At 39.0% G+C, this 25,884-nt stretch overlaps 1 protein-coding gene across 2 annotated transcripts in view; it reads right to left on the minus strand.

Annotated features, from left to right (window-relative positions):
* Positions 1-559: 559 nt before the first annotated feature.
* The window catches only part of LOC124789278 (Hermansky-Pudlak syndrome 1 protein homolog), a 151,409-nt gene continuing 126,084 nt past the window's right edge, over positions 560-25,884 (minus strand). For both annotated transcript variants that reach the window (XM_047256594.1, XM_047256586.1), the window contains one exon: positions 560-2,473. In XM_047256594.1, coding sequence (XP_047112550.1) covers positions 2,296-2,473 — 178 coding nt within the window. In that variant the 3' untranslated portion in view covers positions 560-2,295. The remainder of the gene's footprint in view (positions 2,474-25,884) is intronic.

Consider the following 25,884-nt stretch of genomic DNA (forward strand, 5'->3'; position numbering starts at 1 on the left):
AAGATAATTGCAGAGGAAAAGTGGAGTCACAATGTCTCACCAGTGTAATTTTGATGACATCTGCAGCTAAGTGTTGCTCATCTTCCAGACCTCAATTATGTATTCAAGTTATACCATAATGTTCAGATCTCAATTAATTATCTGTACTTCCCACACCACTCATGTGTGACATTTTATTATATAATGATGACCGGAATGTGGCTCATTTTTATGATTATGTTCAATTGATTTACCAGATTTAAATGTGAAAATCTCAGCAGCAAGTGAGGGTACTGAGTTTTTAAAATATCACTAAATATACATTGCCATTCTTCAACAAAACTGAATTTAAAAATGTAACAAATGCTTTGTGCTCTACTTTTGTTGGTCAGTGGTTGCACACTAATCGACACTCTTTACTCCCTCTAGCAAAATTTTGGTAGTGAATGTCTTCTACTTTGCTCTTTTATTCTTGTACAGCATACTCCATCTACATTAAGCTTAATTTTTGTAAAGTTCTTGATGTTCACTTTCTAAACATTTCACGGTATCCATACTAAACTGCTATTAAGAAACACAATACAATACAATTTATTTTATTTAAAAGTGCAGAAAAGAGGACTTTAAAATTACAAAACTGTAACAAACTAGATTTTACATAACAAAACAAGGCAGACAATAATGCCCATACTCTATGGAATGGCTGTGTAAAATAATGGTTACAAGATTTCTGTAAGTTTTTAAGATATTAGGAATGGCATTATGTCCTACAATGTCTCTGTGTGTCTGTATACAGTCACAAAATATGATTAATCTACCACAGTACATCCAAAACATGTTACTTATGTTATCATAGGACAGACACTCTTTACAATCAAGGCTAATCAAGTCCAGCAGACTGCAAGTATGCACTCAGTCATTTATTCATTCAAATTGCTGCTGCATAAATATCAAGAATGGTGACCTCTGTGAAACATAAGAAAAGGTAAAGTAAGTTCTCTTATTATTACATTAAAAAAATGATATGCAATCCTTCAACAATTGTGGTGTGGAGGAAGTTTGCTGTTTCACATTTGTACTTATAGCATGAGGACCACTCACTATAATTGTGTGATAGTCTAAAATCCCAAATTATTAGCAAACACGCAATGTTACCTAATATTTTCGCATTACACATGCTAGTAAAATGAGGCACGCACACACACATTTCTAAATTTTATAACCAATCACGTGTGACTGCTACGGTTACCAGTTACCTTCTCCTTCATATTCCAGTCACAAACTGTTGTGCAGTATGTATGTAGTATCTTCCGCAATTTTTTTTGTAATTTTACGAGCTTCTCAAAGCCTTCTTTTACTGTCCTTTGTTAGGCTTCTCTAACTCTGAACAAAACAGTCCAGCTCTCATCCAGAGTTGTTAATGTCTTTGCTCACTTTGATTCCTACAGATCCTAGACAGATGAGCAATGTAACAGTTACTCTTTCAATTTACTTGAATTCCCCCTCCAAAATCAAACATTTAATTCCATTTCTACAGGATTCGTCGAGATACTTCTTTTTACACTCTTTTAAACAGCCTGTAGCAAACAGAAAGCCATTTCATTAATTACCGACAATGAGGAGAGTGAGACTGCTTATCTATTAAACCAAGTGTGGTATTGGTGAGTCTCCATACCTCTAATAACAAACAATATTTTACCCATACCGGATCTGGAGAAATGATTTTGGTGCCAAAGGATGGAAACTGTTATCTGTTAATGTGTTTTTCCATCTACAAAGCTCTAACAGCAGCCTGATTAGCTAGATACAGATAGTGTACTGGAATGCATATGTTACATCAACTTAAAAACAAAATTATGGCCAAAATAATGGATTCCGAAGGTGACATACTGTCAAATTCTAGACTTCTGCACGATAATGTCACATACCACAATTCTTTAGCTGTAAAAAGAAAAGCGCTCACTTGGAGACATGAATTATTATTCACAGTCTTTCTTCAGTCATTTAATTTTATTATATTAATACTTGCTTAGTTTCCTCTTTACTTAAGAGAGCAGATGCTTTACTCATTTGCCAGCCACTGTGTAAAATATGCTGTCCATGTAAAACAGTTGTACGCACTTGTTGTGAACAGCAGTATTCGAAACAGTAGACTGGCATTTCATCTCACAACACAAGCTATGTATTGCACTACCTTCGTGTTATTTGAATAATGATCATTCAGTAAAAGAAATGCTGTTTCAGCTTCTTGAACAGCCTTACTGAGCACATTTTTGAGAATTCTGTCATTTCTACAGTTACAGTTACAGACATATCTCAAAGAATGTCCAGCGGATTGTTGGGTAAACCTGTAACCTCCCAGATGGTAGCTGCTAGTCGACGGGAATGTTCCAATACACATGATGATGTCGCAAGACCAAGATGAATGCAATATAGTTCAAAACATCGTATCTTACTGGGCGATGTCTTAGGAAAAGAGAGTTCCATGAGGTTCCTTGAAAAAGAGAAACAAACAGTAAGAAATGTGAAACATTAAAATGGGTCATCTTTATTGAGGCAGTTGGCTTATGATAAAGTAGCAAATATTTTGTATTTGTGTACATATATTACGACACTATTCTGCAAGTAACAGCTTTCTTAAAATGTGATTTTAGAGTTATGTAATATCTATTTTCTAAGTTGTGACAACATCTTTAGCTACAAATATTCTCACTCAAAAATAAATACACTACATATTTGCTGGTACACCTGGACAACTATTTCTCCCGTTTAACACCTATTGCTGGTTTTGTACATGTGCGTTTTCCCCTCCCTATTAGGTACAATTGGAATTCAAGCTGTCTTAATTCTGCTTCTGCACAATTACTTCAGTTACTTGTTACTGCTTGCCTAGTTAGCATCTACTATTGTTCTCTCTTTTAATGTTTAATTTGGCAGCTGCACTAAAACAGAAACCAACCACTTTCTGTTAAATGAAACAATTGTTAAAACACAGTTAGCTTATCATATCTTGATCAGGATTGGGATAAGAATGAAGCATGCTGTTGCTGGGCTGAAGACAATTTCAATACCTTCAGCTACAGTACTAAGCTTTACTCTCTTCTTTACCTCAGCAATGATTACTAAACTATGAAAATGAATGACAGAAAAAAAGGAGAGGATTAATATAATTATTATAATGTTCCTATTGTTAACAAAATGACACATATAAATACACTGAAATTTATATTTTGTCTTCACAGTCATCAAACATATATGTTACACTACACAGTACCCAAAATGTGTTTTCTATTACGTAGCCTCTCTTTTACCACACAGTATGACTTATGCAGTTGTCTCTTGTAAGGGCACCTTTTAAAAATAGAAGCTGCTCTTTCTAAAAGCAAGAAAGATTCAAATTTTTCTAGGGACCCATTTTCAAAATTTATTCAATTAGACCAACTTACTATAAATATTTCTGCTTTTATTTCAGGAAGTTTCTAGCTAGATCATTGAATACCTTCTAGTAATGAAAGGTTCTGAATAGAATAACAACAATATCAAAAGAATAGATTGCTGCTCACCACAGAGAGGAGGCGTTGAGTCGCAAACAGGCAGAATAAAAATGTCTGGTAAAATATTAAGCTTTTGGGCAAAGTTCTTCTTCTGACGTAGAAAATGACAAGTAACAAGCTGTCTGTCCACTTGAATGGTCACCACCAAGCTGTGGTTAAGAAACAGCTGGACCACTCAGTTGTTGAACATGTTGCCCAATATGATGTGCTTCACTTTAACAACTGTGCTGTCTGGGATCTTCCTACAAACACCAGATTTTCTGAATTTCACAAGTGGGAACTCTCCTATGAGATTCGGATATCACTAGTTCCCATGATGCCCCTGGCCTCAGCCTTCACATGTCCCTACCCTGCTTCCACTCCACCATTACACATGCCTTCTATCCCAGTAATGCTCCTAATAGTCTTTTGTCATTTCAACCCTTCCCTTTCCTTACCGCCCCAGCCTCAAGACATTGCATCTAGCATCCCTATTATGCCCCACAGTCCCTGCACACTTCCACAGCCAGCACATCATCTCTAACCACCTCTACCCTGCTATTCCTCCCCCTCCCTGCTTCATACCATCTCCTACCTCCACCACACACCCCTGCAAATTGCTGCTCATGTCTTAAGTTGTTGCAGTTGGACTCTAGTGACTGGAGGCTGTGTGTGTGTGTGTGGGTGTGTGTGTGGGCGCGCGCGCACGCATGCGTGTGCACATTTTCTATTTCAGAAGAAGGACTTTGTCTGAAAGCTTAATACTTTAAGAGTCTTTTTCACTGCTCCTGTCTGCGATTCAATGCCTCCTCTAAGTTGTGAATAGCACTCTATTCTAGCCATACTGAATATCTTCTAGGTTATTTTATCTGTACTATTTCAATGTTATACTAAAATGAAAAACAAATGTTATTGATGTGTTAATCATGAGGTGATATTTTTCTTCTGAAAGCTCACTTTTTGAGGCCATACTTGTTAACAACATGTTTTGAAAGTTTTTGAGTTGAGGAAAACAATTGTGTAAATGAAGCCAGAATTTTTCAAAACAGTTATTGGCTTGGTAATATACACACAAAAAATGTACTATTGGTTATTTCATTTTCCTTTACTTTTTCAATCATATATATCACTGGAATGCAGAAACAGTGGAAACACTGGCTATGTCACAGAATAAGAACAGGAACAGGAAATGACACAACCCCCCCCCCCCCCCCCCCACACACACACACACACACACACAGAGAGAGAGAGAGAGAGAGAGAGACTGTTTATTGTAGTAACTACATAAGCATGCCAAGTTGGCATCACCATATCAACTGATAAATAATGAAGTACATTTTAATTTTATCATAATATTTTTCATAACTATGAACTCATCTATTTTTTTATCGTATCAGAGACATCTGGCAAATTCCTTAGGTCCACCGAAACACCTATTTTCTTTGGGTTTTCATTTTATGGTGTTCACTGGACTTGAGCTACAACAGACGATCAATCCTTTCCTCGAATTTCTGATATTCCAATATTCCTTATTGATTTGAAGAACTTAACACTCAAAGGAGTTTTGTTCGACGACTTTCCTTCCATTAGAATTATCTTACACAATTTTACCTCCAAAGTTGTAACACAACAACAAATACTGCAGGTTTATCAGTTTTTAAGACAGGGCATATATCGTATCACTAAACTGGGAGATTTTCTGACAGCAACTGACAAATTTGAAATCAAGTGTGTTTGGAATAAATTGTCAACCACAAAACCAGAGAACATCCTAAAATTATATTTTTCATTTGTGTCCTATCAATAAATCACTATGTTACTAGAATTCATCCAGTAGACAACCAACAAGGAAAAAAAATTGCACTCTATGTGATGAGACTACTCATCATGCAGCATAAACTATTAATTCTTGGGCCCAGTATTGATAAAATCAAATGAATAAACAAGACACAAGTCAAAAAGTGGTATGTATGAAACTGAACCCATGGTGAATAACATATGATGTGGTCGATTAGCAAACAAGCAGATGAAAAAGCACTGGGGCAAGGTGGAGAGTTTAGGGAAGTAGGGGAGAGAAGATTACAGTTCAAAAGAAAAGACTGTGTAACTTTCAAGTCTGGTGATCTTGGAAAATAGTTTCTGTGATCAGTATTCAGATGAAACCAACTGTATCAGCATGAAGAGTCCATGTACTCATGCTACAGTAATTCCAATTGATGGCATTTCAGTGGCTGCTCCAGTAATGTGTGTCACTGATGTCGCTGTCTATTCACAGTGTCCCAGTTTTGTACTCATGATCTGCACCTATTCCAAATCTTACTGTCCACAAAAAATTGTTAGTAAGTACCCATAGCTCCAGGTGTTCAAGCACTTAATTAAAAAAACCTAGTAATTTACTATCAGGATAAATCCTTGTCACATCAAAAGAAATTCTGTTGTGGCAGCAGCTTCAGGCAAGCTTTTGCAACAAGCCGAGGGGTATGCATACATAATTCAGCACCCTGCAATGCTGTGTCCTACAGTCAGCAGTGAACCAGGCTGCTACGTAGTGTAGCACAACATGACATTTCCGCAGGCAGCTACGTGACAAGAGTCTAACTCCTACCATAACACACCCACCTGAAGTGAGTATAATTACTCCCTTCTCAGCTGGCAGGAGCATCTCTTTAGTGCTGTGCAATCAACCAGCACAGTGTCCATGCCAGTTGTCAGATGAACGTGTGGCTGAGCCACTAGAACCTTAGTGAGCAATGTTACAAAATAAGTGAAGCTGCCATCCACAAGCCATCAGCAGCCCTGACAGTTCTGGGCTTCAAACTGGAGATAAAGAAGCCCCATGGGTACCTCCACTTGACATTCTTCCAGTCAAGTCTCCAAGGGTCCTCTCAGGGTAACCACACATTCCTGCCAGCCATTTCATATCACACGCACTTTACACTAGCCCAGTCACCAGCAGCTGTTCTACTACTGCAGCAATCCACTGTCTTGGAATCTTGGTATATGTTACTCCCTGCCTACTAATGTCTGACTCTGGCTGCCATCATCACAGTGCTGTAATCGAATCAACATATGATAACAAATGTTTCTGTTAAGAAAGTATTCTTGACTCCGCATTCAGCATGGTATAGAAGAATCCATTGTTCAGCTTCCCTCAGGTATCTCATCGTTGTAAGAAGTAGCCACCTGGCAGCGTAGGTGCCAGCCAGCTGTAACACAGATGTCACAATATACATTTCAAAGAGAGCCAGTACCCATGAGCGACACCATAAAACTATACGGGCCTGACTGGAGTGATTTCTATGGTGGCAGAGTTGAGTTCAGCTAGGCTCAGGATGTTGACCAATGGTGGCTCAAGACAACATTAACAGTCACACATTTTATTGGTTAACAAGCTACAACACTTTGAGTGACATTCCATAGTGGTATGCCTCTTGGCATGTGCTGAGAGCAGAGAGGTCAGCAGTCTCTGATGTAATAGTTGGCAAGTGGCCAGCTTGACATAAGCAGTGGGGCAGGAATGCTGACGTACAATGTCCGTAGCAGCATGTGCGTCACCCTGGTAAGAGTCTGCAGCTAAGAGCAAAGTGTGCCAACAAATGCAGAAGGCTGCCGAGATTCTTGCAGTAGAAGACAGTCCCACAGTGGTGGTTGTCTGCCCTTGTAAGTGGATAATTACAGCATTAGCCCTTCAGGGCAGAAGGCTGCCTGGAGCTGTAGTGAACATGAAGATGGTCCACCAGCTGGAAGGCAGCAAATCCATGGGAGTGGACATAGAACTAGCAGTAAGCTCATCAGTGGTGGAACTCAATTGCTCTCCTAGAAGGTGCTGCCAGACTAAGATGCCTTTGGCTAAACATGATGTGTACTTATACAGGTTTGGTGCCTATTTGTTGTGCTGAGGCACTGTTTCCAACTACAAGACGGCAGCCAGACGGTGTAGCATATAGCCTGCTGTTGTTTTGCTCACCTCGCCTTCCTGCTGTGTCATAGAATAGCTAAACTTCATGTGTGCTTGCCAGCCTCAACAACATGGATCGGGCATATGGCTACTTGTTCCCTCTGACAGTTACTGAAGTCTTCATTGAAATTAACATGTGCCTTCCCCCATTTTCTGATATTAACATTACTGCCCTCTAGGGCATCCCACTTCAGCATGTACGGGCTGATGGTAAAACACTTGTACCATGCATGGTCATCTACAACTGGGAACCATAGAGTTGCGCTTCATCTGTCATTAATTTGCACTGGCACTACATGAATGTATAGCAGCAGATTCTGCTTGCTTGCTTGCAATGAGTCCCAGTTCCAGAGGTAGCTCGCTCTGAACCTTTTGTAGGCCAGTCAGGTACTGCTCTTGAGTGCAACAACATGGGAAAAAGAAGCCTGCCCCTCTCAAAAGACCAAATGTCCCACAACACAATTCCCCATTTTTTTTTAAAAAAAAAACCTTTATAGGTGACTATTCTTCTGAAATAAAACTACAGTAATTAGAATTTCCTCCCATAGTCTAGCTATGAAATCACACAGTGCAGCAACTATATGGTGTCCTCCCCACCTCTCCCATAATAATTCCTTAACTAAAATTACAATCCCAAAATAATCTCACACTTTTCTTATGGTAAATAAAACTTAATTGTACTCCACATCCTTTTTTCTTACTTCCGAGATCTTAACCTATACAGTACCTCATGTATAGACATTGCAAGATCCTTTTGGTTCTCATTCTCCTGATCTTTCCTTGCTCTTTTCTTAGTGGTTGGTGCTGACGCTTATGGCAACGAATCCAGAGCACGTTGAAATGTTTGTAGGCATCCAGCCCAAACTATTCATTTGAGTTGGCAATTGTACCTTGACATTTACCAGTGACATCTTGATCATGTGGCATGGCTCCTAGAACCATATTATAAACTTCTTGGTCTTACCTTTTGGCATACATGGACTTAATAGCATCACCCACTGCCCTACAGTATCTCAGACAATTTCCCCGCACCTTCATTACCTCTTCCTGATGCTTTGGTGTTTCCCCTCTCTATACGTTTCCATACCTCTTTGCAAAATTCCACACTTGCTCTCCATTCCACCTGATCTTTGGTTTGACTATCTTCTTTCCACACACAAGCCCAAACAGAGAAATTCCACTGCTGGTATGCACTTTGGGATTATTATTATAACATGAAGTTAATACACTGGTCTGTGATTATTGTTTCAAAGGTACTAAAACTTTGGCAATCAGTTATTCACCATGGCCAGCACCACCAAAGTCAACTGTTGATTTGAAATGGTGATCAGTACTACACACAGTAAGAAATGGCTGTTGATAAATATCGATATATCAATATTTTTTCCAAAACGTATCGATAAATATCGGCAATATCATCCCCCCCCCCCCAAAAAAAAAAAAAAAAAAAAAACGATATCAAAACAGCAGTATCGAGTGCCAACATCTTCATTTTCATTTAGTTTTTTCACAATTTTCGGAAAATATTTGAAGTTGTTCTTTTGAAATTGTAGTAGTATATAATCTTACTTTCACTGTGTGAAGGAGTCTTACTACTTTGTTAGATTTCATCGCGTCCAATCTTTCTCTTTGACTGTGTGAAACAAGTATGTGTGGCACAAAAGAAGAACACTGTTTGCACCGGGGGACAGGTGGGAGTAAGTGGTGGTGTCAATGGAATAACAAGATTTCCAATGCAAACAAACATCACACCAGTTGTGTAAAAAAAAATTTTAATGCAACTAGTGTGCTATTTCTTCACATCGACATTCTTCAAAAACAGTTGCTGAAAACGATGGACAAAAATCTAAAGAACAAGAATGGTTGCTGCCATGGGTGGAGACTTGTGAGGGGATGTAATTGGTGCTACCAACAGAAACAGCAACATTTAGCTTCACCATTTACAACTGCTAAGTTGCTGACATTTGCAGAAATGAAAACAACAGGGACGTTGACAGGAAGTGTTCCGGACAAATCAGATATGAAATGAGACTGAACGATGGACCCATCAGACACATTTTATTGTGCCACTTAAATGCAATTACCATCAAAATGGTTATCACCAAGCATGAACGTGCATCGTTTTCCTTTCAATTCTTGCTCTAAGGAAGATAGGCAGGTTGCTAGCTTGTTGATTTACAGAATATCTAATAATAAATCGATACTTAAATATACAGCTCTAAAACCAGCAGTATATTTACATCTACATCTACATCTGCATCCATACTCCGCAAGCCACCTGACGGTGTGTGGCGGAGGGTACCTTGAGAACCTCTATCGGTTCTCCCTTCTATTCCAGTCAAAGTGCAGCTGATATTTTTACAGGCAGGTACGCTGATATTTTTTCCACCAATGTATCAATACTTTTTGTCGATATATCGGATTCCTGATATTTTTAAAAATATCAATAGTTCTAATAAATAATAATAATAATAATAATAATAATAATAATAAAACAGACACCAACAACTACAGGGGCATATCCTTGTTACCAGTGACATACAAAATACTTTCTAAAGCACTTTTAAATAGAATAGAGGAACAAGCAGGACCTAATATAGAAGATTATCAAGCAGGATTTAGAAAAGGTAGATCATGTGCAGAACAGATTCTTAACTTAAAAACAATTTTGAGAGTGAGAGCTATACAAAATAAAAATACAGTAGTTACTTTCGTAGACTTCAAGAAGGCCTACGACTCAGTTGACAGACAAACACTATTCCAGATACTTTATGAATCAGGGATAGATGAAAACACCAGAAGACTTGTTGAACAAACGCTCACAGATACAACATCAAGAATTAAGTTTCAAGGCGAAATTTCTGAACCATTCAAAATCAAAACAGGAGTTCGACAAGGTGACGGACTGTCCCCAATTCTCTTTAACTTGGTTTTAGATAAACTAGTAAAAACATGGGGAAACACATTAAAAAACAGAGGCACAAAGGGTATAAGCATGGGCCAAGGAAAGAACAAATTTGAAGTAAAATGTTTAGCCTTTGTGGATGATATGGCATTGATAACTGAAAACCGAACAGACGCAACAGTTATGCTTGATATGTTACACGAGATTGCTGAAAAGACTGGGCTAAAAATATCCTATGAAAAAACTGAGTATATAGAACACAAACATGATACAGAAAAGTTTATGAAAACAAAGTATGGAAAAATTAAAAGAGTTGATAGATTCAAATACCTGGGGGAGTGGATCCAAGCCAATGGACTGGATAACACAACAAATAAAGAAAGAATAAAAAAGTTGGAATTTGCATATAAATTAACACAAAACTACTACAATAAGAAATCAATATCCATAAAAGCAAAGATTAAACATTATAATTCAGTTATTAGGACACAAGCAACATATGGATCAGAGTGCCTAACATTGAATAAGAAAGGCGAATTAAGAGAACTAGAAAAAAAGAGAGAGAAAAATATTAAGAAAAATTCTAGGTCCTGAGAAAAACAAGGAAAATAGGAGGATTAAAAGGAGAAATGAAGACCTATACAAAAATACAGAAAAGATCACAGATACAATGAGGAAGAGATGGCTAAAATTTTATGGACATTTAAAAAGAATGGAAGAAACACGGATTACAAAGAAAATTTTTAATTACGTTAGTAACCTGAAAAACACTGTAGGATGGATAGAAGCAGTAAAGAAAGACGCCAACAAAATAGGTGTTACAGAAGAAATAATACGTGACAGGAATAACTTTAGGCTACTTATAGAAAACGCAAACTATGAAGAAGATGCGCCAAAACCTCGGCCCAAGAGAGTGTGGACAGATGAGCAGAGACGAGCAGTTGGCGAGAAAATGAAGAAGTACTGGGAAGAACGGAAGAAAAAGAAACACCATAAGTCTTAAGTTGTATGCGGTCCATAGCTGGCCAAATTCATAATAAAAAAAAATAATAAACAAAAAAATAGTCACAACGCAAGGTTTCCTGCTGCCATGTGGCTAAAAGTTCCTAAAATATCCATTCCTATCATCTCAAAACGTTTGATTGCCTCTAGTAGCCTCTGTAGCAGTGCTCACTGATGGCTCAGTTCCACTCGCTGTGTATATGGTGTTCGATTTTTCATGCACTTGTCTATGTCTCTTTTGCTTGTCCTCATTCTGTCACTCCTCAACCTGTCGCCCTATGACAGCCTCATGCCCTGATAGTATGTGATTATGTGCTTTCTACAATACCACTTCCCTTAGCTTAGCAGTTACTACTACCCTTGTCCCAGTCTCCTTGACCTTTATAGCAATCCATTATGTACAACTTACTGCAGCTGTGAAGTAAACAGTTTGCAGTCTGTGTCAGCAGCCTGTGCTTCTTGTCTCTCTCTAAGGCTGTGACCCAGTGGCCATACTACTGTAACCTTCCTGCTCAACTCATTTGCATTTCCATACTTCCTGCCTGGTTTTGTGGACTACCTCCCTGATTCACTCATCCTCAACATCCACCTTGTAAGTCTGCTTGAAGGATCCTTAATGGTACCAACCACTTCAGTGCTACGTGATCGGTCACTACCACCAATTTTTTACTGTACAGATAACATTAAAAATTTGTAACAGCTTATATCAGGCTCATCATCTTCTCTGTTATGGAGTAATTACTCTTGGCTTTGTTCATTTGCTAAGTGGTGTAAGCTAAAGGATGTTCCTCACCATATATTACACTGCTGGCCACCGTAAATGCAACACCCTGAAGGAAGCATCCAAATCAAGTGAAATTTACACCATGGGTTTGCAGCGATGAGATATGCAACTGATTAGAATTTCAGCGCAGACGCACATCACGCGCGCCTGTGGCGCCACCTCATAGCACCATTTAAGGCTTGGCGATTTCGACGAGTGTACGTTCGGCACGTGTGTTTACCTTGTGGTTGTTTCACAAGACGATCAGTTATGCCTCGTAGACAACAGCGAACATCTTTTGATCAAGTATCCGAGTTCGACAGAGGAAGGATAGTGGCTTACCGAGATTGTGGATTATCATACAGAGAAATCGCTAGTCGTGTTGGATGAAACCAAACAACTGTAATGCGGATATGTGACCATTGGATGCAGGAGGGTACGACGGACCGACGTGGTCGATCGCATTCACCTCGGTGCACCACTGCACATGCTGATAAGCAAATTGTGCGCATGGCAGTGACGGATCGCTCAGTGACATCCCGAACCATAGCACAGCACATTGCATCTGTAATGCATCATCCAGTGTCTGCGCGCACCATTCGACGCCGTTTACAGCAGAGTGGTCTGTCCGCAAGACGTCCATTGCTTCGTCTACCATTGACGCAGAACCACAGACGTCTCCGTCGCCAATGGTGTGATGACAGACGGATGTGGACGGCAGAATGGAATGACGTTGTCTTTACTGACGAGGCACGCTTCTGTCTGCGGCACCACGATGGTCGGATTCGAGTGTGGAGACACCGTGGAGAGAGGATGCTGGACAGCTGCATTATGCACCGCCACACTGGTCTTGCACCGGGTATTATGGTATGGGGCGGTATTGGATATTACTCTCGCATGCCTCTAGTACGCATTGCCGGTACTTTAAATAGCCGGCGCTACATATCCGAGGTGTTGGAGCCAGTTGTCTTTCCTTACCTTCAGGGCTCGGCCACAGCCATATTTCAACAGGATAATGCGCGACCACACGTGGCACGCATTGTCCAAAGGTTCTTCGTCAATAACCAGATTGAAGTGCTTCCCTGGCCGGCTCGCTCTCCGGATCTTTTGCCGATAGAAAACATGTGGTCCATGGTTGCTCAACGAGTGATCCAGATTACATCCCCATCTGCCACACCAGATGATCTTTGGCAACGTTTGGAAGCTGCTTGGGCTGCTGTACCCCAGGAACACATCCAACGTCTCTTTGACTCAATGCCGAGACGTGTGGCAGCAGTGATCTCCAACAATGGCGGCTACTCTGGCTACTGATTCTGGCAGGATCCACATGTCACAAACGTCTGTAAACGTAATCATTTGATACTTGGTCAACATGTTATCTACAAAATATATTGTGTTGTGCTACCTCTTGTCTTTCTTGGTGTTGCAATTACGGAGGCCAGCAGTGTAAATGACTCAAAACACATACCAATGCCTGGTTGGAAGCGACACATGATTGTGCAAACTACTCCTACTAAGTGAGCAAGATCAACTCTGGACTTGACGTCAGAACTTCTTTTAGCTTCTCAAATGTGACTTTACACTCTGTTGCTCACTGAAATTTTACATCCTTTTTTTTAGTGAGTAAGTGGCCATGCAACATCCAAAAAGCCCTTCATGAGTTTTCTGTAGTGATTGCCCCATCCCAAGAATGATTGTAACTCCTTACTTGTCCCAGGAGCCAGAAAATCCCACACCACCTACATTATTTTCAGTTAAGATGTAAGCTGTAACATGTCCAGAGGTATATATTCCACCTATTCCTCAATTTTAGAAAAAAGACAATCATATGAAAGTGTAAGAAGCTCAGTAGTTGGTGGAGCATCCCACTGTTTACTGTTTGAGGTTGTTATAATTTATAGGTAAGACATATGAAACAGGATGTGTATAGAATGTCTACAGGGCACCCTAGCACACTTATTTGCTGGGTGGACATTTAATTGTGCCATGCCATCACTACTTGGAGATGTTTTGGACTTCTCAGGGAAGATGGGCCATAAAGAGTTGTAAAAATAAAAGAGGACTGAAAAATGATTTGTTCATTTTACTTCGTTAAACTTTGGTCATTAGCCAAGACAGATATATTTAGATCTGTCCTGATATAATGACTCGGAAATTTGAGATCTGATACAGTGTATTGTAAGACTGTCCAAGACAATTTAAAATACAACAGTTTTGTGAGAGAATGTTGAGCTATAATTTTGTAGCTGCTTGACATATTTACAATCATCATACCAACTGCATCGGAGAAGAGCCGTACATAGTAGCCAGTGGCCTTGATTAGCAAGTCCATGACATCAAGAAATCATCAGAAGGCGACCATAATTGAGAAGTAACATATTCTATGTTGCAAGGAGAAACAACACATCTGGGGATCATGATGCCACGAGAACAAGAAGACGTGGTGTAAGAGAGTTTTGTAGCAAAAAATGGAGACTTCCATTAAAATAACATTGAGATAAGGGTACTGTCAAGGAAAACAGAAGTCAACAAGTACCCTGATAACTAAGTAATAAATGGTCCACAACAAAATAAAAAGTACAGTAAGAAGATTTATAAATATCTGGGAAACAATTATTGAGTGGGTTAACCCCAATCAAGATGCGGAAGACATAATTATTCCACAAGTTGGAAGAATGATGCCTGTGGCAGCGGTAAGTAGCTGTCATCTCACTGCTACAAGCCATCACACCAGTCATCGGCTTACGGTGGCACAATAAATCCCAGTGTCGGTCACAGCCTGCATCCCACCACCCTATGGCTTCTTTCTCAACAGACAAACTTCTCACCAGCAACTCACTGGAATGTGCTATTGTGAAAGGGAAAACAGTGAAGTAGGAGTAAATTGAGCATGAGTAGTTCAAGCTAGTGTATTGAGATTTGCATGTTAGTATGCACTAGGAGCATGGATGTAATGTTGGAGTGGTTTATGGTAGTGCAAGAAAATCTGATTGCACAGATAAATGTTGTTCGGATGGATTTAAATAGTAAGATCACTTCTGCTGAAACAAATTTAAATACTGCTCAAACTGATGTAAATGATTAAGATGGGAACAGAATTGCATAACATTAAACTTAGATGATATTATCAACACTTGCGGCAAAAAATTAAAGAATTGAGTTGATGATCTATCAGGTAGTCCTGATGCTATCAGACAAGAACTATCTAATTATAAGAAGGCAATTTTGCCAGTATAGAGGCCACAATAGCTGAATTGCATAAAGATTTACATAAGGACATTGAAGAATGTTGTGCCTTAGTTAGACTTGAGGCACAGGAGAAATTTAAAGAATTAAATGAACTAATAAAACAAACAGCATTGGTACCTAAAAAGGAATTAGAACAGATGAACAGCCATATCTCAGAAATGCGAAATCGGATAGATGTGTTAGAACAGGGTAGATAAATAATTAACGTAACCAATAACAGAAATGTTTTAACTAGTTTGGAGGCATGGCTCCAAGGTTTTCTTGAAGAAAATAAATTGAAAAACTAGAGTCTGCTAGTCCTACACCCATTCTTCAGTACAGATGGAAGAAAATCTCACTCAGTTCAAAAACCGCGAGGGGAAGAAAAAAAAATTAAATTAGCAAAAGATCTGTCACAGAGAAAAATAGCGTCACTACTAAACTAGTAGAAGAAATACATTTGGGGACAAGAATGAATGTATCAAAGTAGTTTCCAAAATACCAACCTGAGGGAGTTAGTCTTATTTATTTTCTCAGAGTGTTGTCAAGATCATTACCCAAGAAGTGAGAAGACATAAAAAGTTAGATTTTACCAAAAGTTACCTAGTAGGGAAATCAGCTGAATGGAGCACTGCTCCAGATGTTAAATCATGAGAAGGCATTCAAGAAAGTTTAGGAAGAAATACTGGCTGGACAGCACACGAGAAAAACTGACATTAAAACTGTAGGGCCCAAGACATTACGAAAGTTCATGGAATAGTTATAAAAATTATATTTAGTGGTGTATGAAGAGATCAAAAAATTTGGAAAACCCAATAGAAGACATAATGTTTTTACTAATGCTATACACAACATTTCTGGGGAGGGGGGAATTACCTTATAAGTAAAAACAAATACTGAATTTACATCTTTTATATCAGAAATTTTCTACCTTTTCCTATCCTTTACTGATAAATGGTTGGATATTCATAGATAAATTTTTTAGGGGAGGTTTGTTAGGATATCATTTGAGATGTGGTAGATGCACTATTACAGTGTAGCAATATTTGTGATTGAGATAAGATACTTCAATGCATTGTGTACATTATTACATTCACACATGCTCAAAGGTGAGGTGATGAATGGATGGTGACATATAGAGCCAGATGAAGCTGATACAACTTACTCCTAATGATTGATGTGAATAAACTCTAATCTCTTCTGGCTTGCTATAGGGGCGTGTTTAGGATCACTTTTCGGGGGACTGTACAATGTAGCTGAAAAGAAGTCGTTATGTAGGGGATGTTAAGGCTCTTCATCCTCTGGTGTTTCAGTCAAGCACTTGACCTGGAAAAGTCCTTAATAGGGTGGGGATTGGTGTAGGTATCTGTCTTTGGGGTACCTTCTTTCTTCCTTCGACCTACACACATTCATTCTTCTTCCTCTCTTACTTTTCTGTTAGGAATACTGGTTTCATCTTCCCTCTGTCCATGCGCAATAATTTCTATTGATGAAACCTTTCACTTTTAGATGTCTAGTTAGACACAGGGTAACCCACTTAAGGGAGTTTCAATGCCCTATCCCAACAATGTTAAATTTAGTGACGTGGCTTCCCTGTATTTCAGGAACCACTGCAGCCATTCACATGAAACTTTTACAGGACATTAAACTGTATGTTCTGAGTTTACTGAACTGCAATAATTGCATTTCAGCCACTGCTTTCAGAAATACAATTTTTTAACTACATGGTTAAAATCTTGTGTACTTTTTTGTATGTTATCCTAAATAATTTTAATTATACATAACATTATGTTCTTCTTTTAGTTCAGTAGACTCAGGATATGTATGTTATTACTCCCTGAAAATCTGAATACTCTACTTGAAGTGGTTTCTGAGATTTATGGAAAAATGCAATAGAAAATGTAAATTTTCAGAAATGGCTTCTAAAGTTTCAAAAAACTGTAACTCAATTAATATATGCTTAATTTTTTTTATTTTTAGTCACTCAGAAGCACCCTGCACCTTACTGTACATCATCCTCTTGATCTTATTTCACAGTTTTTTCTTCTTTTCTTCTGTCTGGACTCCTTAGTGGCCAACTGTGCTGCATACTCTTGTTTTATCAATGCGAACCTTGTCCATCCGTTCAAGTTCTCTGATGCAGTTTGCTCCAGGATTAATGCCCATATGCTGTAGCACTTTCACCCTACCAATGTTGCCATCATTAAAAGCAATTACTGACCCCCCCACTTTAGTGTCTTCTTTAACAAAAACATTTTTTGATAAGCGAATCGATATAAGATTATTGAACGACTCATTGGGATTTTGACTCTGACCATTCAGACACTTCTTCAGTAAGCCAGGATTTGCCAGGTCTCTGTAAAAAGGTTTTATGATATCCATGACTGCTGCTGGGATGGAATGTTTATGACTATATGAACTGTTTGAGTACCGGGCATTGCAGTAATTGCACCATGAATCAGGTCCAAGAGGGCAAAGGTGGTGTATTGGTTTTTCATCATTTTCAACAAATCCTCAGTATTATTTCTAATGGCCATCCCATAATACTACTGTAGCTCATCAACTATTTTGTCTTTCAGCCTGCCTCTTATTGTTCTAGCACCAGAAAGTTCCTTGCCTCTCAAACTTTGTTTCAACTTCCTCAACCTGATGCCCACCCTCTTCTGGACATGACCAACACATTCCAGTTTTGTGATAATCTTCTCACCATGAGACTGAGCAGCTACTACACTGTTATATGCTTTTGAGTCTCCATCACCTCAGAACTTAGTGTCAACTAAAAATTTCAGTAGCTGCAGAAGCTTCCATAGCACCATTTGTTCCTTCATAATTTCTGTCACAGATATGCCCTTCTTCACTCCCTGATCTACCCTTACAACAGTGTTTGGTTAAAATCTGGAAATCTATTACCTTTCCAGTACCCGCACTGGTCACCATAGCAGCAGAATTCTTAGAACTGTAGCCACACTTCTGCCAAGTGCCATCAAAAGCTACTGGTATGTCAGTAATACCATCATTTATTTCAACAGCTTCTTTTGCAGCACCCTTCATTGACTCTCCTGCAACAGATTCCACAGCAGCTCCAATAAATCCTGCATACTTGTTGATTTTACAAGGTGGGCATGGCATATTCATCATGGCACACATTGTTTCTGCTGCAGTGTGTCCTTTGCCAATACCTCTCAGTTCATAAAACCACATAACATTTACTTCAAAATAATTGTCTTTACACTCATCAGAATTCCAAAATAAATGAGTATATTTACAACTGGCACAATTAATGATAAGTTTCCTGGCTAGTCCATTTGATACCTCACAGTCTTCATGTAAACTAATTGGCCCTCCACGCATTTTACAACCCACACATTCACCTAAAACACTTGTTACGATATGTACATCTAACCTACCATTTACATCACTTTCGTTTTGAGAAAACTGTGTATCACAACATTTTATTTTAATATTCGAAGCACTAATGGGTGTTTCTGTAGATACTGACAAGTTTGTCTGTATTTCATTTTCTGTAACTTCACACGCCACAGGTTGAACACAATGATTCCCTTTATTAAAAAATCTATTAGCACAAAACCCACATTTCTTAAAAACACTTCACTTTGGCATCATACTTTACTTTTTGAGAGATTTACCAATATATTCATCACTTTTCCTCAGAAAAATGTTAGCACTTCAACATACAAGGCGTGTTTATACTGTGAAACGATTCGATATTTTATTTGACAATGCTACCACTACAAACACGTAATTTAACCTCTATAACACAGCAATCCATAGCCTTCTATATAAAAAATTTCTGATTTTATTCGATCTTGAAGTAATGATGTAAAAATTTTAACATTTTCAATCAGTGTGCGTTATATTTATAAAAATAAAATAAAATACTTCCCATGTGAGTTTATAAGTGAAATATATATATCATTTTGTTCATAAAATTGCAAATTTTATAATGAGATAAAAATCCGAAAATGTGAAAAAAAAATGTTTTCCCTTCTGACTCCCCTGAAGATGGACAGAATCAGACAAACAAAAATTTTTTTGGCATACTATGAAGCATAGTTTAAACTATTTATCAGTGATGCTAGCACTGTCATGTTGACACGGGGACGAATGAAGAAAGGCAATAGTCATCTCTTAACAAGAAAGCTGACAAGTTAAGGCAATATGCAGATTTGACCAGAGGGCAGTAGCATTATGAGCAAGATATGAAAACTGATAACATGAGCAACCGAAGAGCAGCACAGTTATGATGGTCTACTTGCATTATCTCTCATGAAATCCTGCTAGTGGGAAAATAATTAAGTTCTACAAGAGAGAGTAATTAAATGAGAAAATATTACATTTTTTAAAGATGAAGTGTAATAAGGGAAAAGCTAATGAAAGGAATTAAAGGATGGCGTAATAAAAAGAGATCAATTAGCAATAAACAGCAAAAGTATAAGACTTTTCAGAAGTAAATAAAGTAGAAATTCCATTACATACATGGCGAATATAAATGCAATCAGTGAAAATGGTGTACCATATGATATGATAATATAACAGTAATTTGTTATAATTTGTGGTGAATTACAAGCCATTGGAATGGTATGCGAACACTTCTTTGATAGTCGTAATCAACAGAACAATATGACAATAATGACATCATCATCTTTCATATATGACATCATCATCATTCATATCTTTCAGATGGCTGCTTGCAGAACCATGTCGCCCCGTCGCATGGCGTAATTCTCTCCTCATAGAAGGTTCTGCCAGACTGAGATGCCTTTAGCTAAAAATGATGGTATTTACACAAGTTTGATGCCTACTTGTTGCGCTGAAGCACCGCTTCCACCCAAGTATACCATAACAAGTGGCCACAAGGTGTAGCAACTGGCCTGCTGTTGTCATGGTCACCCAGCTTTTCTGCTGTGTCGTTGGTACCACACAATGTGGACAGGAAGGATTTATTTTCATCCAGTGTACCAGCACCCAAAAAAGATGTTTGACATCTGGCAAAATTAAGTTTGGTGGGAGATGCTCAGGCATACACAAAGTACCAGAGTTACGGAATGTACACATTTGAAATTCTGAGGGCAGGCTTGGTGCAGTGATAGAGAAGAGAAAATACTGGCAGGTATTATGGGAAATACAGGGGAAGTCCATTGAAAACTTTGTGGACAGGACAATGTTAGAAATCTAAATATTAACACATACAAGTTGCCAGACTATGATTATACCAAATGGGTGTTTCTACAAGAGGCAGAACAGAGAACAGTAAATGCATTTTTGCAGGGGTTATTGCCCAATGTTTCAAGAAAAGTAAAGGCATGGCATTAGAAGAGAGAGATGTGCTGACCTGGGTTTGAGACAGAAAGCGAATTTTCACTCTAGGAGTTAACTGTTACAGATGTAGTAAAATGGCCCACATATGACAGGAAAGCTGTGAACCGCGATGTATGAAATGCGGGGAAACAGAGCATCTGGAACCAGATTGCAGACAAAGTCTGACATGAGGGCATAATAGGTTGGTGTAGCATGGGAATAGTAACCTATTGTTAAACAACAATGGGAGCTCTGAAGCAGCCATGCAATGCTCCCAGCAAATATAAGCACATCCAAAATGTACAGGGTGGCATAGTTTTGTTTAGTGGACGGAAGGATGCATTAAGTTTTCCTTGGACATGTCAAAATGTGTGTGAATTCCTACGAACTTCTGCTAAGAACAACACACATGCCCATACCCAGGGTAGGACTCGAACCTCTGGCGGGAGGGGCTGCACAATTCGTGACATGAAGCCTCAGACCGCACGGCCACTCCGCACAGCCATTGGCATGGATTCACAGTTGTCCATGGGAAGTTTGGGCCTCATGGATTATAGGAGGTTGGGCCCACCATGATGTAGGTTATGTGGAGCGAGTGGAAATGATGTGTGTTCAGTGAGTTCAGTGGTGTCAAGTTTTTGGGTCAAGACAAAAAAAATTCCAGGTTTGTACCGATGGTTTGTTTCATACAGGTGATGCTCACTGCCCAATCTAAGGGTCAGATTTCTTGCTTGAATATCATGTTACAGATGACCTTGATTGGTGCATAATAGAACTCAATGGGACATCATTCCATCCAGGAGAAACTGCTGACAGTGCCACACTGTCACAAGATTCATTCTTGGAATAAGGTGAACCATTTAGAATAAGGTGAACCATTTAAACTGTATGCACGGCCACCAAGGCACAATTTGTGCAATAATGTACTGCAAAGTATGGGAAACTACTGTGGGTGAGTGTAGGAATTAATTTGTCAGTAAACATATTGTATGTATTGGAGCTGCTAAAGGAAAATCAGGAATTTGATAAAGTGAGGCGTTTTGTATACAGGAAATGTTGTATGTTTACGCAAGTTAGATGGTAACCAGGTAGTGCCCTTTGGGATAGATAATTTTAGGACCACAGACATGCATTTCTCTGAGGGATTGGTGATTTCCAATTTGGAGATCTTGCAGGAAGACAATATGGTCAGAGAAAATTCAAACCCTAAGCTTAAGCAAGCCACCAGTTTAGCTACATTATGGGAGAAGGCAGTGCCCTTAGCAGTTGAGAAAGGGTCTTTGCCAATGGACCCAGAGACACAGGATAGAATCCCAACTGAGAATGAACTCCCTGTGTATTGTAAATCATACCGTATAACGCATAACCTACAACAAGTGATGGCAGAATTTATTAACCAACAACTGTTCAAAATTAACGTGCTCCTAAAATAGCGTCAACTAATTTATGAGCAAGATATGATGTCACAGGATGTATATGACATAATCTGTTACCAAAAAAATCATCCGTAAAATACTTGAAAATGGCCTAAGGCCGCAACTGTACAATCGTACAGGAAATAAAGAAAATGGCAGCTGAAGGCTTCAAGAAATCATTAAATAAAAACTAAGAGACAATATTACTGAGAGAAGTACCAGTTCCTGCACAACACCAGCACTACTCGTCTCGAAGAAAAGAGCAGATGTGGCAAAATGCTTTTTTGTGACTATCATTACCTTAATAACCATACAAATCAAACAATGGGAAATCCAGGATGGAATGTAACGATACCAGAGAAGGAAAGTAGCTACTCATCATACAGCGGAGATGCTGAGTCGTGATAGGCACAATAAAAAGATACACACAATCATAGCTTTCGGCCATTAAGGTCTTTGTTAGCAGTAGACACACATATACACACAGGTAGTGTATTTTCAGCTCTCTGAGACTGCAGACATGTGTGCAAGTTACGCTTGCATGAGTGTGTGTGTGTGTGTGTGTGTGTGTGTGTGTGTGTAAGTGTGTCTACTGCTGACAAACGCGTTAATGGCCGAAAGCTATGATTGTGTGCATCTTTTTATTGTGCTCATTGCGACTAAGCATCTCCACTATATGGTGAGTAGCAACTTTCCTTCTTTAATAACCAAACAGTTACAGATGCTTATCCAATCCTGAGTACAACAGAAACTTTCAACGATCTAGGGACATGCAGATATTTTTCCGAGAGGATTGCCGATAGATGGAATTTGCAGTCCTGTCAGGACATCATCAGTATCTTCATTTGCAATTTGGACTGAAAAACACATCAGCCACTTTTGAGCACCACAATAAAGGGTACTGTGGCGATTTAAACCTAGACAATGTATGGCGTATTTCGATGTGTGTTTAAGGAGCTGCACACTGTACACCTAACAGTCAGTTTAGAAAAGAGTTACTTCACACTAGTAGTAGTACAGCATTTAGGACACATTTTGAGGAGGTCCAGAGGACCCCAAGTTAATAAAAGCAATACAGGATTTTCCGGCACTATGTACAGTAAAACAGTTGCAGTCATTCTTCAACTTGGCAAATTATTTTCGAAAGTTTGTACCAAAATTTGTAGAAATATTACAGCCGCTTACTCACCTATTAAAGGAACAAGTGAAGTTTACTGGTAAGCAGAATGCGAACATATATTCTGTCAGCTGAAAGAATAGTTAACTACTGGGTGAATACTAGTTTTCCCAAACTATGCGAAGGCATTTGTGTCATCCTGTAATGTGAGCAATCATGCACTCAGCTGTATATTAAGTGGGGCGAAAATTGGGAATTTTAAAGTGTGTGGGACCAGTACCAAATAGGACTAACAGGAGAAATATGATAATGTTTGGTTTGTGGGATGCTCAACTACGCAGTCATCAGTGCCCGTACAAAGTTCCAATTTTTTCACAGTCCAATTTTTACACACACTCATCGAGCAACTGTCACGAATGATGATGACGATGATGAAATGATGAGGAAAACACAAAAACCCAGTCCCCGGGCAGAGAAAATCCCCAACCCATCTGGGAATGGAACCCGGGACCCAGTGATACAGCGGCAGCAACGCTATCCACTAGACGACAAGCTGCTGACAACAGGAGAAATAGAATGTATACAAGGAAGAGCAGCTCTAATGGTCACAGGTCTGTTTGACCTGTGGGAGAGTGTCACAGAGATGCTAGAGAAACTGAACTGGCAGAGCCTTGAAGACAGCCATAGTCTATCCCGACAAGTTTGAAGAATCGGCATTAAATGATTATTCTAGGAATATACCACAAGCTCCTGCTCATCGCTCACTTGGAGATCGTGGGGACAAGATTAGATTAATTACAGCACACACAGAGGCATTTAAACAATCATTCTTCTCACGCTCTATATGTGAATGGAATGAGAAGAAACTCTAATAACTTGTACAATGGTATGTTCCCTTTGCCATGCACTTCACAATGGTTTGCAAGGTGTAAATGTAGATGCAGTAGTCAAGAAGTGGTCAGGAGAGAACATACGGTCACTTCTACCTCACAAGAGTTGATAAAAGAGGAAAAGAACTACTCAACATCAGAAAAAGAGAAGCTGAGTTAAATATACAGCATAGCATATTTTAGGCATTGTTTGTATGGACGATAATTCAAGGTGATAATAGATCATGCTATGAAATGGCTATTTGGTTTAAAAGATCAACTGAGCTAGTTAATGCGCTGGATACTAAAACTCAATGAATTCAAGTTTGTGGTATTCATATGGAAATGCCAGAGGGCTGAGATGGAAAGATTGTGCAATATGGCAAATGGGTTCTACCTCTGCAGAGTGCCAGAAGGTGCAAGCAGCTCATGCAAGATTGCAAGCTATTCACAATGCAAGCACACCATGCACGATGGGGTGCTATGTAAACAGACAAAACTCTGATCTCATATTTTGGTATATTGGGAAATAAAGTGTTACAAAAGGCACTTGACCATGTTTTAGCAAGGCTTGGAGTTATAGAAAAACATATGACGTGTAGTCAAACAATATTTGTGAAGAATACATAAACAGGACACAGAACAGTATGTGGCAAACTGTGTTAACATGTTCACAAAAAACTGAATTATGTCATTAGCACATTCCGCTGCAAAGATTACCAGAGGTTAGCAAACTGTTTGAAATGATTGGTTCAGACATCTTAGGTCCTTTTGGGCACACACTGCATGGAAAAGTTGAGTGTTAACAATAACATATCATTTATCGCTCTTCATAGAAATGACAGCTACTCCAAATCAAACAAGCCGCAAGTCACAGTCAATAAAAGTTCGGTACTCAGAGATGAACAATAACATACCATTTATCGCTCTTCATAGAAATGACAGCTACTCCATATCAACAAGCCGCAAACCACGGTCAATAAAAGTTCGGTACTCAGAGATGCAGATAATGGAGGTACTAACTTTATATCAGGACTCATAAAGCAACTTCATTGTTTGGTGTGAGTTCATAAATTAAGAACAAGTGTATTACACCTGCAAGCAAATGGCAGAACTGAAAAGGTTCACAGAATGCTAGGGAAGGTGTTTTGTCACTGTCAACAGTCATCATAATAACTGGAATACACAATTACCTTATAGAGCGGCAGCATACAATTCAAAAATTAACAGAAGTACAGGTCTATCAGCTCACAAGGCAGTGTATGGATGGTAGATGTCATCACTATTTGAGATGGAGAAACCCAGACTGCATCAGTGCAGGATTAAGCAAATACTAGGGCTCTAGAGCAGCAGGAGAGAAAGGGACAAAAGGATTGCCAAGTTGTCTACATAGTGTGTTGGGCAATGGGTGATGATGATGAGCACTTTCACCCTAAAGGAAAAAACTAAGAGATTTTATGCTCACTAAAGAGATCCACACCAAGTTGTCAAGATTACCTCACTGGTAAATGTGAAGTTACAGCTGCCTACTCGAGAACAGTCATCCTTATTTTACCCATTTCAGAACACGGCAGAGACTTAATCACTATTAGTGGCACTGGTCTCCAACCATGGGAGAAGGTAAGAAAAAGTGGGACAACAAAGTGAGCAGACCACACCCACACAGTCTGCAAGTACCTTGCTGTATGCACAAAGGTCAGGAGATAGGCTGCCTCAGGAAAGAGAGAAGGGTCATTAGAGTTCCCCAGCTTTAAGTAACACTACCAATGGATATAGCTGTCAGGAGCATCATGCTA

Source organism: Schistocerca piceifrons, chromosome 1 (genome assembly GCF_021461385.2).
Source record: "Schistocerca piceifrons isolate TAMUIC-IGC-003096 chromosome 1, iqSchPice1.1, whole genome shotgun sequence".
Classification (NCBI taxonomy): domain Eukaryota; kingdom Metazoa; phylum Arthropoda; class Insecta; order Orthoptera; family Acrididae; genus Schistocerca; species Schistocerca piceifrons.